The sequence below is a fragment of the Brassica oleracea genome, chromosome C8 (assembly GCF_000695525.1).
Source record: "Brassica oleracea var. oleracea cultivar TO1000 chromosome C8, BOL, whole genome shotgun sequence".
NCBI lineage: Eukaryota > Viridiplantae > Streptophyta > Magnoliopsida > Brassicales > Brassicaceae > Brassica > Brassica oleracea.
In genome coordinates this window covers 25,673,462-25,692,922 of record NC_027755.1, presented here as the reverse complement: position 1 = coordinate 25,692,922, position 19,461 = coordinate 25,673,462, and the positions used below count along the sequence as shown (strand labels likewise).

General features: G+C 35.3%; 1 protein-coding gene, 1 long non-coding RNA gene and 1 pseudogene across 2 annotated transcripts; all 3 read left to right on the top strand.

The window, feature by feature from the left end:
- Nucleotides 1-129: 129 nt before the first annotated feature.
- On the top strand, nucleotides 130-8,080 carry LOC106310747 (annotated as a pseudogene).
- A 6,822-nt stretch (nucleotides 8,081-14,902) lies between these two features.
- LOC106311418 lies at nucleotides 14,903-16,133 on the top strand. Its single transcript, XR_001264013.1, has 3 exons — nucleotides 14,903-15,058; nucleotides 15,633-15,685; nucleotides 16,018-16,133. It is a non-coding gene; the product is annotated as an uncharacterized LOC106311418 (long non-coding RNA).
- Nucleotides 16,134-17,524: 1,391 nt separating this feature from the next.
- On the top strand, nucleotides 17,525-18,458 carry LOC106310867 (FAS1 domain-containing protein SELMODRAFT_448915-like). Its single transcript, XM_013748101.1, has one exon. It carries the CDS (start codon nucleotides 17,623-17,625, stop codon nucleotides 18,286-18,288), a length of 666 nt encoding a protein of 221 aa, XP_013603555.1. The 5' UTR covers nucleotides 17,525-17,622; the 3' UTR covers nucleotides 18,289-18,458.
- Nucleotides 18,459-19,461: the final 1,003 nt, after the last annotated feature.

The window sequence follows — 19,461 nt, the reverse complement described above, 5'->3', positions numbered from 1 at the left end:
ATTAATCATGCTTTCGAAAAAAAAAAGCTAAAGTGGAGAAAAGTGAAAACAAGAAACGAGACCGTTTTAAAAGCAAAGACTAATGCGAGACAAATCATTATGGTTCCAATTTGCTAGATTTGTTAGAATTAACAATGTTGTGGGATTAAGTTTTGAAATTGACTGTGGTAACTCCGTAAATTATAGCTCGAGGAAGAAATGAAGATTGATCCTCCCATAAAATCTGTTCTTTACCAGGTACAGTTTATGCAACGAATGTTGTAAGTTCCATTTCTCTTAAAGCCAAGAGTTGTGTTGTATGTGCAGGATGAATGATACAAGCGAGAACTAAAGAGCTTTGCCAGTTTTTACATGCATGGAATTAGATTAAACAAAAGAATACTCAGCAAGACAAAAAGGCCAAACGAATTAGACGTCTGATTTTGTTAAGTCAACATACAGTTAAGGAATTATATATGTTGCATAGTCAGTCAATAGTTGGGGAATGAAATGTGTAAATATCGGGAATTAAATTATCATTTTCCCAATATTCTGATATCTGTTTCCTATTACAACTGAATATCCGTATCTGACTTTAATCCGATAACCCGGATATGTAGGCTTATTATGGCTCTCGAACTCTGAGTGGGATAGAGAGAGAAGCAAAAGTAACGATGGAGGTATTCTACTACTTGGTGTTCGGAGTGATGGCTGCCGTAGTAGCGGCTCTGGAAATGAGCAAGAGAAACAAGGATCAAAACACTTCTTCTCCCTTCAATTCCTTCAAAAACAGTTACGTCCTCGTCTTCTCCGTCATGATGGGTACGTACCTCATCATCCCCTATTTCTCTCCACTTCAAAAAAATCGTATCTACAAACACTTGCTTCTCGCTTTCGATTTAGATGAGATTGTATCACCAGCTTCTTGGATAATAAACATGAAGAGATTATTGATTTGTTATTTATGTCAAATGGATCAATTCATTATGATATATGTTTTGTGTTGCTGCTACAGCTGGAGATTGGCTTCAGGGACCTTATGTGTATTACCTGTACAGCACTTATGGTTTTGGTAAACGAGATATTGGTCAGCTTTTCATAGCTGGTTTCGGCTCCTCTATGCTCTTTGGAACCATTGTTGGATCTCTTGCTCACAAACAGTGAGAATCCTCTTTCCTTTTTTTTTTTTTATGTTCAAGTTTCGTGTGTTATCAGAGGAGAACTTATTTTATCTGTGTGTGTTTTGGATTCAGGGGTCGAAAGAGGGCATGTGTACATACTGTATAGTTTACATAGCTGCATCACCAAGCATTCTCCACAGTACACAGTTTTGATGGTCGGTCGTATCTTGGGAGGTATTGCTACTTCTCTCTTGAATTCTGCCTTCGAATCTTGGCTCATTGCTGAGCACAACAAGGTTAGTCTTTCTCTTATTTTTTTCTACTTATGAACCATGAGTCTAGCTGGGTGTTCGAACTCTATGTTTCTTAGATGCTTGTTAGTGGTTTGATAGAACATATTCTAACTCAAAGCAATGTCTGCTTCTCGATGAGTGGCACAGTCAATTCTTGATGGCTGTAAAAACAATAGTTTCTCAAAATTAGATTGTTCTAGAATATAGCAAACCTCATTTGCAATTTTTTTTATTCAAAGTTGGATGTAGAAGAAAGTAAAGACTCTTAGTGTTAGCCATGGCTGATGTGATTTTTTTTTTGCTTTTTCTGAACAACTATGCACAAAGGAACTTTGACCAACAGTTGCTGTCACTGACAATCTCCAAGACTGTTTTCTTTGGGAATGGTCTGGTGGCTATTCTTTCCGGCTTGTTTGGTAATTTACTTGTCGACGTTTTTTCCTTTGGTCCTGTTGCTCCCTTTGACGCCGCTGCTTGCTTTCTTGCAATTGGAATGGTCATCATATTGACAACATGGTCTGAGAATTTCGGAGATCCATCTGACAGCAAAGATTTGATGACTCAGTTCAAAGTCGCTGCTATAGCAATTGCTTCAGGCAGGTTCAAAGTTTACGTTAAAAAACTGTTGATATAAACTGTGCTTCCTCATTATCTCTAACACAGTCTTTGTTTATTTATCAGATGAAAAGATTGCATTGTTGGGTGCTATTCAATCTCTGTTCGAAGCCTCAATGTACACATTTGTTTTCCTCTGGACACCGGCTCTCAGCCCAAACGATGAAGAAATCCCACACGGCTTCGTCTTTGCAACCTTCATGTTGGCTTCGATGTTGGGAAGCTCCCTTGCAGCTCGTCTCATGGCTCGCTCATCTCTCAGAGTAGAAAACTACATGCAAATCGTCTTTCTAGTCTCCGCTGCTTCTCTTCTGCTTCCCATTACAACAAGTGTATCTCTCAGGGGTCTGAACCTACATTGTTATCTCTTATGTTTAACCAAATATTTTTTATAATAAAAACATGTTTGGTCAGGTCTTGGTGACTCCGTCAAAGGTGAAAGAGGAAGGCTTGTCATTAACTTCCTCCATCCAGCTACTTGGTTTCTGTGTTTTTGAGGCTTGTATAGGAATATTTTCGGCATCGATAATGAAGATGAGATCACAGTATATCCCTGAAGAAGCGAGAAGCACCATAATGAACTTCTTCCGTGTTCCGCTCAACCTCTTTGTCTGCATCATCTTGTACAACGTAAGAATAAGTCCGGTCTTCTTCTTCTTCACATAAATCTTTTTGTTTTTTTTTTACTATAAAAAAGCTTGTGGTTGTGCAGGTTGATGCGTTTCCGATCACAATCATGTTTGGTATGTGCTCAATCTTCATATTCGTAGCTTCTATATTACAACGGCGCCTTATGGTCATCTCCGAAAACCCAAGTGCGTTACTTCTTCTCTTACGGTCTTATAATCTTTTTTTTTTTGCCAAAATGTGAATTTTCATATTAATGAAGCAGGATCGTAAAGATACAATAGTTTTTAAACATTCTAGAATTTGCCTTGGCAAAAATAATAAAAACAAGGCTCGGTCTAGTCAAAAGAGCTTCCAGATGAATGGAAGTGGCTGGTGTTGTTACTCAAAAGCGAGCCAATCTTGCATTAGGCCACTGAATTTTCGTTGGTGCCGATGTCCCAGAATGATGTCTCGGACTTGGCGGTCTATGATCTTGAACACTTGGGCTGGATTTGAGTTGTTGTTGTCATGAAGTCTTCTGTTCCTTGCAATCCAGATATTGTATATTGTTGCTTGGGAGACCAGACGTTTAAGGAGCCTAGAGCAATGTGAGCTTCTTAGCTTAATCCACTCCGAGAACGCCGTCCATGTGTGGAAAGCTAGTTGTCTTAGACCCAACCTTCGCAGGATCATATTCCAGAGTTGCCCTGACCAATTGCATCTCAGGAAAACATGGTCTTTGTTTTCAACCATCGAGTTACATAGACAGCAGCAAAGAGGAACTTGTAAGCCCCAACTTACCAATCTTTCCCTTGTAGGGAGACGATCGTACTGAGCAACCCAGTGAGTGAAAGCTTGTCGTGGTACAGCACCTTTAAACCAGACGGATGCGGCCCAATCTTTTACCTGCTCTCGTGGACGGAGTACCTCCCAAGTCTCCTTTGTTGAGAAACCTTTGGTCTTGGACCCTGCAATCTCCCAGTAGTAAGAGTCTTCATTGGTTGAATCTTGAGATGGCTGGGGCAGGTTGATAGTGGTAAGATGAATTTGGAGCTCCTCAGCAGCAGGAGAGCGCGCTCCCCTAAGGCGCCAACCTTCCTCTACATAAACATCTGAGACAACTACATTTATTGGAATAGAAATCTCAAGAGGACCCCTGAGACCAAAACGCTTAATCAAAGGCCCTAGAGGAGTCCAATGATCCCACCAGAAACTGATAGTTGCACCGTTACCCAGTTCAGCCCGCAGGAACAGAGCTGCAAGAGGTCTCAGTTTTAATAGACTGCACCATGTCCATGATGTCGCCTTTTTCTCATCAATCTCCCAAAAGTTCCGACCAGACATTCTGTTTTCTTTTATCCAATCAGCCCAGAGCGAGTCAGTACTATCGAACAGCCTCCAAATCAACTTCAGACAAAGTGTTTTGTTCCACAAGCCGAAATCACGAAGGCCTAATCCCCCTTCACGTTTTGGTAGGCAGACTGTAGTCCATGAAATTTTGACGTTAGTGTTTCCTGTGATCTTACCAGCCCACAGAAACTTTGAGCATAGGGACTGGATTTGCTTCAAGCACCCTTTCGGTAATAAGAAAACAGATGTCCAAAAGTTGATGGTACCATAGATGACGGAGGACAGTAGTTGTTTTCTTCCTGCAAAAGATAGAGCCTTAGTGGACAATGCAGTGAAACAGCCCTTAAGCTTATCAAGCAGTGGTCTATAATCGGTAATCCGGAGATTCATGTGCATCAGTGGCAGCCCCAAACACCTTATAGGTAATGAACCAAGTGTGAATCCTAGACTTTCCAAGTCGTTAGATTCATTCTGGTTCAGACCTGCCGTGTATAGTTCCGTCTTCGCTCTGTTCATTGTTAGCCCAGACCAGCTTGCAAAAGAATCGAAAGTCCTTGCAATTGCTTCCAGAGACGGTTTCTCTCCATCAAAAAATACCATAATATCATCTGCGAATGCTAGATGTGTGACACACGGTGAGGAGGCTTTTGGATGATACCCAATAGATCCATCACTGAACTTCCCGCGTAGCATCTGAGAAAATACTTCAAGAGCTAAGACAAAAAGATATGGTGAGAGGGGGTCACCTTGTCTTAGTCCTTTAGTTCCCCTGAAATAACCACAGAGTTCACCGTTTATTGCAACCGAGAAACGTGTTGTCGTGATACACTGCTCTATTAGTTGCCTAAACATAGGAGGGAAATCCATTGCCTCGAGAGTGTTGAGGATGAAGCTCCAGTTAAGCGTATCAAAAGCCTTTCGAAGATCTACCTTAAGCATGCAACGCTTTGAGATTGCCTTCCAGTTATAACCCTTCACAAGCTCAGTGGCGAGCAGGACATTTTCTACAAGCAAACGACCTGGTATGAAGGCAGACTGGGCATTAGAGATGAGCCTTGGGAGGACCTGCTTTAGGCGGTTTGCAAGAAGCTTTGACGCCACTTTATAGACTGAATTGCAACAAGAGATCGGCCGGAAGTCAGAGATCTTGCAAGCATTCGTTTTCTTCGGGACTAAAGTGAGAATAGTGGAGTTCCATTGCTGCAGTAATTGCCCTGTCTGAAGGAACTCGCCTACTGCCCTGATCATATCTGCCCCAACAATGTCCCAATGTGCAGTAAAAAACTCCCCCGGGTAACCATCAGGCCATGGTGCCTTATTTTTAGGGAGAGACATGAACGCCAGCTTGATCTCCTGAGCACTGAAAGGCGCCTCAATGAGAGAAATTGAAATCGAGTCACATTTGATTGGTACCAATGCTGCAATATCTTGCGGGGACGAAATTGTCGGGACCAAAATACCTCCGAGCATGTCCTGATAGTAGCTTACAGCATGGGCTTTTATGGCATCGAGGTCGTCAATGATAATATCATTATCATCTATAAAGAAAACAATCTGGTTGTGGTCTCTTCTTGCCTTTATAACTCTATGGTAGAAAACCGTATTGGCATCACCTAGTGTCGTCCACTGTATCCGAGAACGCTGTCTGAGAAACGAGTCTTCTGCTTTTGCAAGAGTAGACCATTTTTGGTGAGCAGCTTTCTCAGCTTCTGCATTTATCGGTGAAGGACTAGACAGAGTTAAACGTTGGCAGCAGATTAGAGCCTCAAAAGCCTCAGAAACTCGCTTCTCTAGATCAGAATAATTTTCCTTGCTGAAGTTCCTAATCACAGGTTTTAACTCCTTCAACTTTTTTGAGACTCGGAGCTGGTGAGATCCACTGAAAAGCATTCCAGCACTCTTTGATTAGAGAAGAGAAATCCGGGTGCTGTGCCAGGTGGGCAAAATACTTGAAGGGTCTTTTCTGTTTTGGCTTATTTTGATCCAAGAATACACAGCAGGGGCTGTGATCTGAGATACCAGGCTCCCCAAACACTCCAATGCTTTGTGGGAAGGTCTGCAGCCATGAATCATTGACAAGAATCCTGTCAAGCTTCTTGGAGATATGTCGATTAGTCCAAGTGAAAGCGTTCCCACACGAGGGAATGTCGGAGAGGCCGCTGCGATGAAGGCAATCACTGAAATCCCTCATGCCCCGTTTGCTTGTGTATTGATCATACTTGGAGTGCTCGGAGGGTGATATGATTTCATTGAAATCACCCATTACAAGCCAGGGTCTTCCTGATATTTGAGGGTGACATGAAGATGTTTCTATTTCAGACCAGAGGGCGCGTCTTTCCACCTGGTCATTTGTACCATAAACAATCGAGACAATCAGCTCCATTTGATTGTGGGAGAGCTTAACTTTGCAGTTGACAAGTTGCAGTGATTTGGAAAGAATTGTAACAGTGACAGAAGGGTGCCAGATGATCCAGATTCTTCCCATGTCTGAAAACTCATAATTGTTTTCACAAAACCATCCCGGAAGCGTGCGAGATACTATAGTCGCAGCATTAACCGGCTGTACATGCGTCTCTATGAGACCTCCGAAAATAGGGTTATATTTCTTCATCCATTTCCTAAAACCACGCCGCTTTACATTATCATTAAATCCTCTTATATTCCAACAAAAAAGATCCATAAAAGAGGTAAAAATTTAGAGGGTTGGAGGGCCTCTAGCCCTGGCCTTTTCCTTATACTTCGATTGCCTTTTAAACCTTTTAGAGATCACCTCAATATATTTGTCATGACCGTCATTTGATTTATCTTCGTCTTCATCCCCAGATCCAGTTAGAGAGTCCGGCAGCGAGTCCTCACTGGATGAAGAGGTGTGAGAATGGTTTGATCCCCCAAATCCAGTGAGATCAACACAGATTTCTCCTACCTCTAACTTGTCGCCCGAGGCAGAGAAAGGGTTAGCAGGTAAAGCATTGTTGATGGAGGCCTTGGAACATTCACCCTTTTCCACAGCTTGAGGCTGGTTGTTTGAAAGAGGGAGGTTCTTGCTCACTGAGATTTCCTTTGCTTTAGGCCGAGTATCGTTGTTTTGGTTCACAATAGGTTTGTAAACCAAGTTTCGAGAAGGGGGATGAGGTCGCTTTAAGATCATTTTTCCTTTGGCTGCCTCGTTGTTTTTCCGTGGGCAGTTTGCTGTTGTGTGCTTAGCCGAGTTGCATACCGTGCAGGTTCTCGGAGCAGACTTACACCTGGAGATCGTGTGTCCGACCTTCTTGCAATATGAGCAGAGTGATGGCAACCACGGACTTGATACTGAGATACAAGATATGTCTCCACTCTCGAATCTCGCATTCACATACTCTGGGATAGGTTTCCTTGGATCGATAATAGTGTAAACCTTCGCCACTTCAATGTCTGTCAGGTTCTCTGTGGAAGGGTGGAGTCGAACAGGATGACCCACTAGACCAGCAATTTCCTTGAGAGCGTCCCGGTTGAAAAATTGTAGTGGAACACCCGTGAGCTCAAGCCAGACAGGAACCATTTCAAGCTCCGGTTTATTCTGCTGTATGCCGGGGGACCACTTTGCAACGAACATCGTCTGTCCATCTATTTGCCAGAAGCTCTGTGCCAGGATTCTTCTTCTTGGGTTCGGGCAGGGGACTCGGAAAAGGAAAGCATTCCCTTCCATCTTTGATACTGAAATATCACGCCTTTGTCTACTCCAAATACCGTTGACAATGGCATGAACTGCTCCTTTAGGGGGTGAATCCTCATAGAATTGTCCAACAATAAAACATTCCCATGCTTTCTTGTTTTTCTCGACAACGGCGTTTGGGATAGTCACACACAACTCCCCTGATTCAAGAGTAAATGGAGTTTCCTTAGTGGTAAATGGTAATGCCTTAGTATAAGACCTCTGTATGTTTGTTTACTTGCAGAGGGAGAAGAGCCACTCAGTCCAATGAAGGAGCGAAACTCAGAAGTTGACCCTCTGATTATGTTCCTCTCCCAATCTAAATAACTTTTATCTCCCAATAACCCCCCTACCCTCTGATTATGTTCCTTTTAGTATTTCTTAGTTTAATTAATATTCAAAAGAAAAATCTTGTTTTATTTTTTGAGGGGTATTTTTCTCTTTTTGGGTTAAACTGTTTCGCTTAATCATTGAGAGTAGAAAAGGAAACAGTCAAAAAAGAAAATGTAATGTTTTTTTTTTTTTTTATCCTGGGGGTATCCCGGGCCTATGGAAGGGCCCAGACTAATCCCCAAGGGGAGGTGCAGCCCACAGATAGATCCTCTCTCTAGGTATGCAAATGAGCCTTAAAGCATGGACCCATATCCGTGTGGGGTGTCCAGAGACATCATGAGGTAGTTCCCTCCGGCAGGGTTCGAACTCACAACCTGGGTGCAGGAATGAGCCCGTACTTACCATTGGACCATGATGTTCCGGACAAATGTAATGTTTTTCTCTTGGCTTTTTACGTGTGTGGTCTAGTGATGCTGATTTTATAATAAATATCTTGTACCTCATTCCATATTTCATCTAACTAAATTATAACTAGGTATGACTAAAACAAAAATATAATTAGATAGTCAAAAAAATGGTAACTATAGAATAGTTTTCACTTTTTATCTATGATTTTGTTTTTAATTTTTGTATATTATGATCATTAGTGAAAGGTAGATCACATAAATTAAAGGTTCTTTTACCTCATAGTGACATAGTCAAAGAAATCGTAACTACAGAATAGTTTTCACTTTTTATTCATGATTGTGTTTTGAATTTTTGTATACTATAATCATTAGTGAAAAGTAGATCACATAAATTAAAGGTTTTCTTTATACCTCATATATCAGTTTACGAATTACGATAGATAAACACCTTAATAAAAGATACAATCTAATCAGATTTCACTTTTTTATTTTTTCCATTTCACAAACATAGATTTTAGTGTTTTCATACATATTAAAAACACTATAAATGTATCGTTTCTGTAATTTTAATTTTTAATATTTTTTAATCAATAGTAACTCAATAAAATCAATTAATTTTCTTGAAGATTACAACTTTTTTATAGAAAATATAAAAAGTTTATTTTTGTGAAATAATTTTTAAAAAATTAATTTTTCTCTAAAACTTTTAACTTAATAAAACGGAGAAAATATTATTTAGCAAATTATATGAAAAGAGGTCATAAACTATAGAATATTTCCACATAAACAGTGACGCACTCACGAAGATTTAAACCGGGTTCAATCAAGTATTGAAAGGGTCAAAAGATACAGATGTATTGAATCTTGGTTTAGAAAGTTGTATTGAATCTTGGTTTAGAGAGTTTAATAGACACATTTTGTCAAGTAGGCTGGTATTTTTTCTCATTTTATATGCAATTAAATAATATAAGTATTTGTGGGGGTTATGTAACACCATATATTTACTAGTACGTCCACCACTGCATGTAAACACTATATTTTTTTTTTTTGAAACTGTTTTTCCATGTAAACACTATATTGTTTCAATGTTGTTATCAATTTGGTTATAATTTCTTATATCTAGTATGCTTATTCTTTTTTCTTAAACAACCTAGTATGCTTATCTTTTTTTTTTTTTTTTTGAACACGACCTAGTATGCTTATCTAAAACAATAATTTTGTAGATATAATATTGTGGATACAGTACCTTGGACATCTACAATTCTCAATAGTTTTAGACTGTAAGTATTGTAAACATAACATTGTTGATGTAATATAAACTTTGTTATAATAATAATGGTGTCTCTGATAAGTATTAAGAAAAATGAAAAACAAATCGGTTGATCCGACTTTACATGCAAAATAATGCATGTGATTTGAATAAAAAAAGGAAATTATATTTTCAAAACCATAAGAAGTCTCAGATTTAACACTTCTTATTAAAAAAAAAAGAAGAAAAAATTCAAAACTTCTACTCACAAAATCAATAGAGAAAAATGTTGAGAAGAACGCTTTGACAGTTTGGCAGAGCAACTGAGAGGATGGTTTAGTGTTTGCTAAGCAAAAAGGATATAATAAGCAAGAGAGAAAGAGAAGGGTATAAGAAACAACAATTATTTTTATATAAAAAGGCATAATAGTTTACAGTATCTGTAATATACTAAAATTTTGAATACCTTTAAATGTAAATGCCTTTATGTAAAAATTAATAACCAGATGTCTGATGCTAGTTTGAAGAAGTTTTTCTTTTTACAGTTTATACTTCATATTCGTATGTTATTTCTGTTTTGAAAAGTCACTGCCAGATGTTCGTTGCTAATTTTTTTAAAGACTATTTGTTTTTCTATACAATAAAATTTTTATAAATTAATATTGTTGAAATTTTGACATTTTCTTAATTTATAGAGTTATTAATTTACAGAATTTATTTTAAATTCTATATATTTTAAAATATGATTTATGTTCCACAAAAGGAAGATCATCAATTTACTTCAATATTATGGTACATTTGAAAAAAAAGAAATAATGAAATTTTTAGTAATATAAATATTGATCATATGAACACTTTAAAATTGGCAGAAAGAGAGTCTATATTGTGGACTGAAGCACATGTTTCATAGCACAAAAGATTCCCCAAAATATAGAGGTCGAGGCCACTAACCTACCAATCATTCCATGTAGATGCATATGTGCTTTACAGATGAGTCATGAAAAGATAAGGAGATTTTTTCAGGACAAGGATGATATAGTACTTTGCAAGGTTTTGATGGTTTGATAGGCGTAAAGAACACAAGAGCGAGTATGTCATTCCTTCACGCGGAAGTGGAAACGCTTATTTGGACAATGAAATGTACGTGGAATTTACGTTAGTTTCAGGTTACATTTGCAACGAATTGTTCTCAGTTGGTGAAGATGGTTTCAGAACTGGAAGAATGACCAGTTTTTGCAAGTTATTTGAAAGATATCAAGATCTTGAAGAAAAGTTTCAACAACTCGAACATCATTCATGTACCCAGAACACATAATACACGGGCGAATTGTCTTGCACACAGTGCCCGAAAGCAGACGTCTTTTGTCGTTCACATGGATGCAGAGTTACCGGTTTGGTCTGCAGAGTCTTAGGAATCTGTTTATGCCGATGACAAAAAAAAAGATTTATGTAAGATTATGAAGAAAACTTCATTTTACCGTATATGTATTGATTAAATTTTTGGATACAATATTTTTTTTTATACAAAACTAGATCATTATTAATAGATGGAGCTTACATGTTTAAAGTGTAGATCATTTGAAATAAAATATTGGACCATAATAATGATAAAAATAAGAGATATGGTCTTATATTGTTTTTATTCAATTATATTGTGTTAACATAGTAAACGTAAATATTTTTAAGTGTAAAATGAAAATAATATCAATATAGTTAGAAATATGAAACAAAACTTAAAATAAAATTTACTGTAGATAAAAATATAAAAAATATTTATTATATTTTGTATAAAATTTATATACATAATTATTAGTTTTTCTTTATATTAGGATTATATATTTACATAAAAATTTCAAAATTTCGTTGTTTCATTATTTTATTGGAGTATGTTGTATTTTACATTTTCCCAACTCAAGACTAGTAAAATTTATTAATTTATGATTTTTTTAATTTATAGATTTTTTTAATTGTACCTCACTATGACATGACATCATTATTAATATAACTTATGTCACTCTAACTTTTAATGTTATAAAATAAAACATTTAATATCATTGAGAAAAATTCTAAAAAAGTTTTCTAACTTTCCTTTGTAAACAAAAAATTTCGAAATTTCCAGAGAAAACTTATTTTCAAGTTTTCTCGGATAAACATGTTACTTTTAAATTTGACCGAAGTTGATAAGAAATTTGACTTTTTGTAGAAGACTTCTAAGGAAGTATTCCTGGAGAAAACTTCTACAGAAGTCTTCCATAAGTCTTCTCAATGATGGAAGATGTCTGTGTGGGTTACTTTTGCAATTGAAAAATAATAATAAAACATTTAATATCATTGAGAAAACTTCTAAAGAAGTCTTCTCGAGTTTAATTATGGGTTTTGGTCAAACCTTTGTCTGCGAGAGAAGATTTTTAGAGAAGTCATCCGACGGAAGACTTCTAAAGAAGTCTTTTCTCGAAAAGTCAAATATAGTCAATTGCAAAAGTAACCCAGCAGACTTCTTGCGACATTGAGAAGACTTCCGGAAGACTTAGTCTTCGAAATATTCTCCAGGTAGACTTCCCTAGAAGTCTTCTACAAAAAGTCAAAATTCTGACTAACTTCGGTCAAATTTAAAAGTAACATGTTTATCCGAGAAGAAGTCTTCTCTGGGAATTTCTAAAGAAGTCTTCTCTGGAAATTTCGAAAAAATTTCAATTTCAAAAGTAAGCGAGTATTTACAAAGGAAGACTTCCGAAAATGTCTTCTGTAAAGTAGACTTCTTAAGAAGTCTTCCTTCGTAAATTAGGAATTGGAAAAATGACCTAAATAGAAGACTTCTTTTGAAGTCTACACAAAGTTGTCTTCTTTTGAAGTCTTCCATGGATGACTTCAAAACAAGTCTTCTACGTAAATCTTTATTAAACTTCAAATTTATCCAAAATTAAAATGAATTTTTAATATCTTCTTGCTAATTCATGTTTATTAGTCAATATTGGGACTACTCAGTCGAATTTATAACTTAATTGGTGATAATTATGAAGTTACAAACATTGATGTTTAATAATGTCTCTAGCTAAACTAAAAGAGAAGATTTCACAAGAAGTCTTCTCCGATGATTTTGTTTTATTAAGTTGATGTTCTGTGTTTGTGTTGTCTTTCTCATAAGATACAATTTTTAACTTCCATGAGATTTAAAATTTTAACTTTCGCTTAAAATTCAATTTTGATCTTTTGTGAATTTGATTAAGGTCTCTTGAGAAGTCTTCTCTCTTAGTTTTAGAAAATTTTACTAAGTTTTTGTGTTGTTATGCTTTGTTATGTGTGGGTAGAATGAGTAAAATATTTTTTGGTATGTTTCATCAATAACTTTAATGAAGTCAAGTACTTTTGGCAAAACATGAACATATTTACCATTCTTTTGATTAACATCTCTTAAAATTTACAAAATAATTCACAACTAAAATATTACACATACAAATCATAAAAAGACCATAAACAAAATTTTTACACAGCTAGATATTATTCCTGAACATAGATAAGTTTGGACTCTACTTCACATCATCTCTTTGTACCACTTTGAGTAGAAGACTTTGGAAGACTTTCTGAAAACTTCGTGAGAAGTTTCTAGCATAAAATACATTAGAAGATTTCCCAATAAGTCTTCCGAGATTCTTCCGAGAGTTTTTCGAGAGTCTTCCTAGAGTCTTCCAAGAATTATCTCAAAAGTCTTCCAAATCTGTCTCAAATATGAAAAATCTGCAAATTCAAAAGCATTCAAATGACTTCAAAATAGAGAAGACTTCAAAAATAAATTTTTAGATAATAAACAAAACAGTCACATTAGGTTGGATCTATAATTTTTTAGAATCTAATATATAAACACACACAAAATACATATCCAAAATTTATACCACTTTAGGCAGAAGACTTCAGAAGACTTCCTGAAGACTAGAAGTCTTCTAACATAAAATGCATTAGAAGACTTTCTAAGAAGGCTTCTGAGAAGTCTTCCGAGAGTCTTCTCAGAGTTTTCTATGAAGTCTTTCAAAGTCTCTCAGATCTGAAAAAACCTGCAAATTCAAAAACATTCAAATGACTTCAAAACAGAGAAAAACTTCAAAAATGAAAATTTTATGCTTACAAAATAAACCTCTCAGATCTGAAAAAACCTGCAAATTCAAAAATATTCAAATGACTTCAAAACAGAAAAAAACCTCAAAAATGAAAATTTTATGCTTACAAAATAAACAAAACAGTCACACTATGTTGAATATATATCTTTTTAGAATCTAACATATAAACACACACAGAAATTCATATCCAAAATTTAGAGATCTACCTTTAAAAGAGTGAAAGATGAGAATCATGTAATGAAAAACCTGCAAACAAAATATAAATTAGTGAGAAGACATAAGAAAATGTGAGAAATAGATATAAAGTTTGGTGTTTTGATGTTCGAAGAGATTAGAGAGGGGTTGGAGAGTTTTAGAGTGAGAAACATTATATTTTTGAAAAAAATATGTATCAATATATTTAGAAATATGAAAAAACTTAAAACAAACTTCACAGTGAATAAAAAAATACAAAATATTTACTATATTTATATACATAATTATTCATTTATCTTTATATTAGGATTATATATTTACATAAAAAATAATTCTTTTATTATCTCATTGTTTCAATTAATTATGTTGTATTTTACATTGGCCAACCTTATGATTGTGGTGAAATTTATTAATTTATGATGTTTATTCATTTATTAAATATTAATTTACAGATTTTTTATTGTACCTCACTATGACATGAAATAGCTATTGATATAACTAATGCCACTCTGATTTTTAACGTTATGAATATATAAATATACAAAATAATTTTATTTCAATATTTTTTTATTGATAGAATTTTATTCTGCCAAAAAAAGGAATTTTATTTTATTCTTTCTTATTTTTAAATGATAGACTAACTAACTAAAATTTACAATATTCTAAAATTTAACTTTATTAAATATTTGTAGAGGCCCAAATTTGCTAAGAACCTTTTTAGAAAGAAAAAAAAACACTATTGAACTTTCAAAATCTTAATATTTTTTTTTAGATTTATATTTAAGATGTTACTATAGCAAATCTCTCCAAATTAATGATTATGTTGAATGGAAAGTGTAAAGGACAAAAGGAAAGTGCAAGTAACAAAAAAGGTTAAATGCAAAGAGACTATAAATTGGAGATATATGACACCATAGAAGTCATCTTCTCCACATTCATCACAAAATAAGAATTTTCATTTTTGTTATTTCATCTTACATCCCATAGCTTATTTTAAAAGAATTTCAGTCCCTTCAATTAACGTTTCATAAAAACGTGCATCCACAAGGATGAAGTTGTTGATTTTCATCTCGTTGTTGCTTGTATTTTCATTGTGTTCTTCAGGTATTCACAAATTAAATTAGCAAAATCCATATCTAAGTATAACACATTAATTAAACTTAAAGACTTACAATTAAATATACTACAACATCTGTTTTAAATTAATATATGTATATATATGAATAAAAAAATTCACGTATATTAAAACATATTAATTTAGTTTATAAATAAATCATTTTTTGATTAATAGTTTTTAATAAATTTTTAACAATTTAGTCAAAAAATATTTATTTAGTAAATTCATTTTGAAGTTCACAATTAATCATCATCAAGACATCAACTAATAAATATTTTTCGTTTTTAAAAGAAAAACTAATTATTTTAAATCAAAAAAATTTAATAAAACTATAAGAAATTTGATATTTTATTTTATTTAAAGTCTATATAAATAGTGGTAGCCATTTAATACCCAAGTTCTAGTGTGATTTATACGGATTTCAAACTTTTAATAATATTTTTTATCTAAATAGAAATATTAATATACACCTTTGATTATATCAAAAAAATTAAAATACACACATATATATATATATATATATATTTATTTACATACATTTGCATCTGTTTTTTTTCTTAGGGCTTGTGAAGGACGATGAAGTTACTCAAGTCAGTCAACATTCATCAGACAAGGTAAGCAATAAAATTACATGTTCAATTCTTATATGTTAACTTATGATAATAGAGTAATATTAACCTGACGACTAAATTTGGTCAAACTGGAAAACGGATATGTTTTTTTTTTCTTTTAGATTCTATTTTTTTCTTTACCATGAAATAACACTATTTTCGAATTATGTTTAATGTTTGCTAAATAGTATATCAGTGCGATTTTTTTGTTTAACATTTGTCTCCTTTTAGTTTATACGTCTGCCAAAATTGTCTGAATTTGGCTATCTTACCTAATTAAACCTAATTACTATTGTCATGGTTTAAATAAATCTGGTGCAAAATATATAATGCAGGCTACATTTAGTGTTGAGTGAATGATCGACTATCCAGGCCCATTTAATCCAACTCCCATAATTGTTCGACCTCCTCACCCGCCAGTTACTGATGATCCGCCACCGCCACCACTACCGCGTCCAACAAAAAATGATATCTTACAGTAAAGGAGAAATATATGTAATATTAGATCAGTCTATCATTAATAGCAATTACATCATAGTTATCCATGACTATACTGTCTAAATATCAATTTATTAAGAGATTTATCATATTAAACAAATAATATATTCCTCAAAGATAGAAATGACGATCATGGACTTGCACCGCGGGCCTGGTCCGTAAAAGACTATCGCGAAACAATATTAGGATGAGGTTTTCTAGGTTCGTAAATTTGTAGGTATCGCGGGACGGATCTTTGCGGAACTGGGCATTTTGCGGGATGGACCGAACGGGTCATGCGGGATGGACCGAACGGGTCATGCGGGATTACATGGATTCGTATTTTTTTTTTCATTTCTTATTTTACCTGGAAAAAACGAGAGAGATAGTAAGAAGAAATCGATTCTTGTGACATTTCCCCAGAAAACATTAAGAGTTCCGGCAATGATGATTAGAGCTCCGGTGATGATGATCCAAGATCCGGCGATGACGACTCCAGCTCCGGCGATGACGATTCAAGCTCTGGTGGTATTTTGATTTGGTTTTCTCTTTTTATTACACACAACTATGAATTGCTTTATTACAATGTGAGATTTCTTGTTTAAGTTGATTGGTTTTGTTTTCAGTACGGTGAAATGGTATTTTTCTTAAATTAAATTTGGTTACAATGATGTTGTTTAGGAGAAAAGTTAGTTGTATTTCATGTCAGTTGTATAATTTGACAAAGTGATTCACGATTTTTGTTTGAAATCCAAAAGAATTACAAAGAGAGATGGTTCGATGAAGACATACAATACTTGAGCCAAATTATTACAAAGACAACAACTCAATCAGATTCAAACTTAATAAAATCTTATGCTGATAACAAAAAGACTTTTAACTCAAGAACGCAAGCACAAACATAGCTTTATGGCATTGATTTTGATAAAACTTTAGTGAAGCTTAATGAGCTCTCTTCAGCTCTTTTACACAACTCTTCCACTTGAACATTTACGAAGGAAGCTTTAGTAGACGGTTTGATAAGGAGCCATCCCGTGGGACGGTCCGCGAAGGCCTATATGTTCTGCGGTACGGATTTGGACCAGCATTCTGAGGACCGCAGTCCGCACGGAATAGGCCCGCTGTGACCCGTTCGATGACTAACCCACCGCGGTACGGGTCAGAACGGGATGGATAAACTTGTTTTATATCTCTACTCAAAGATAGAAATTCAACAAGCAAGTTTTTTCTGATGTATAAACAAAATCGTAAACCATCTGTTATTGATCTGAACCGTAGCTAAATAAATAGCATTGAAACACAAAATCCTGTATTTGAATACTAAATTACCGGTTTGACCAGTCACCTACATAACCGAACCGGTACGACTCATCCTTCCTCCCAAGTTATATGATTTTAGCCGTCATGTAAACTTAACAGCTTCTAACGAACTTCAGAAGATTCCAAGATTGATTCGCTCTCCGATGGCCACGTCAGGTCATCTCCTTCTCCTCTTCCTCATCACCACCATCTCGTTCCTCACTTCCGCCGCTTATCCTCCGTCGCAGACGCCGCAAGATCACCTACACGCCGACAGAATCATCGAGGCGATGATCGGAGCAGGCGACTTCCGCGACTGGGCCTCCGATTTCCTCTTCGCCGCCGAAGACCAAGTCGGCATCCCTCTCTCCGCCACCATTTTCATCCCCACCGACTTCGACACCGCCAATCTCTCCTCATCCTCCACCAACGGTCGTCGTCTCTCAGTCGCTTATCACATCGTTCCTCAGCGTCTCTCCTTCACCGATCTCCGTTTCTTGCAGCCTCTCTCTCCCCTCCCGACTCTCCTCCCCGGAAACTCGATCGTGGTCACGAACAACTCCGTTTCGGGTTTCGCCGTCGACGGCGTTCTCGTCACCGAACCGGATCTTTTCCTCTCTTCTCAGATTGCTATCCACGGTGTCGCTTCGTCTCTTGATTGCTCCCTTTACGGCAGTTTTGAATACCGTTTGGTCGACGAGATTTTCCGCCGTCATCGCTGTCGTCATCCTGAAATCTACAGCAATCGAACAACTGCTTCTTCTGTGTCCATCGCACGCTTCTCAGCTACCTGCTCGTTCTTGCTTCCATTGGCTCTACTGTTCTTCTGAATCTACTACGTGCATTCAATGCTTCAAGGCAGGAAAGTACATCTTTTTTTGAATTCTTTTTTTCAAGATTCTGTGAAACTCTGTACATGGAACTTGGGAGCTTTCTTGTTGAGTTGTAATCTTTGCTATTATCGCATTCACATTTGATAGTAGTCTTGTTTACATTCTTCTTTCAAAAAATAAAATAAATATACTTCAATACATAATTTATACTTTAACAATATTACATTAAATAAATATTTTGTCATATTAATTATTTCTATGTCATATTTTGTCATACCACGTACATGCAAAAAAAAATATTGAATTCGTTATAGCCATAACATAGCTAAAATTTTACAACACCTTCTAGCTATAATAAGCTAAAATCTCTATGTTTACAATATAACTTTAATCTTGTCCATACAACACCATCGATATGCCATATTCACCTTTCTTATGGCAAGATGAGCTAGTCATTGTTTCTCCCTGTATCCATAACAAATCAAGCCATATTCACCTTTCTTATGGGTGGCAAGATAAGCTAGTCATTATTTCGCCCTATATCCATAACAGACCACAAAAATTTACAAAAGAAAATAGTTCTTCAAAAAAATCATTAAAACTTTCCATGTTAACTTAGAGAAAAGTGGCAAAATACTTGCTTTAGTATTTTCATAATCTGAGTTTAAAATTTATATCTGCAGCGGCTGCCTCTTTCTAGCTTCCTCCTCCTATGAATAATCTGAAAAAAAAAACTTCAAGCTGAACAATACAAAAAAATGAATAAAAGATTATTACTTTGAGAAGCAGAGAAAAATAGGTTTGAAAAAAAAATTTACAACTATAAAGCAATATGAATTACACTCAATACTCAAAAATGTTAAAGAGATGAAACGATTGAGAAAGACAGAACAAATAAATCTCAAAGAAATGATAAAGAGACGAAAGATTCAAAAAAAGAGAACAAATAAAGAAGAAATAGTTATCTGAAAATTATATTGAAGAGACTGTTTGAATTTGTGCCATGAAAGTAAAAAACTTGGAGTTCTTTGTGGTAAGGGGCAGTTATTTTTTTACACTTGATTAACTTTGTAATTGGCTCAAACTTTTAACCACTATGTCGAACAGTTAATTGATTAATTATTAAATTTTTTTAAACATTTTCCACATGTCAGTATTTTTGCCAAGCGA

Coding starts and splice junctions, on each gene's coding strand:
- LOC106310867 (XM_013748101.1), top strand. CDS start 17,623: ATGGCCACGTCAGGTCATCTCCTTCTCCTCTTCCTCATCACCACCATC.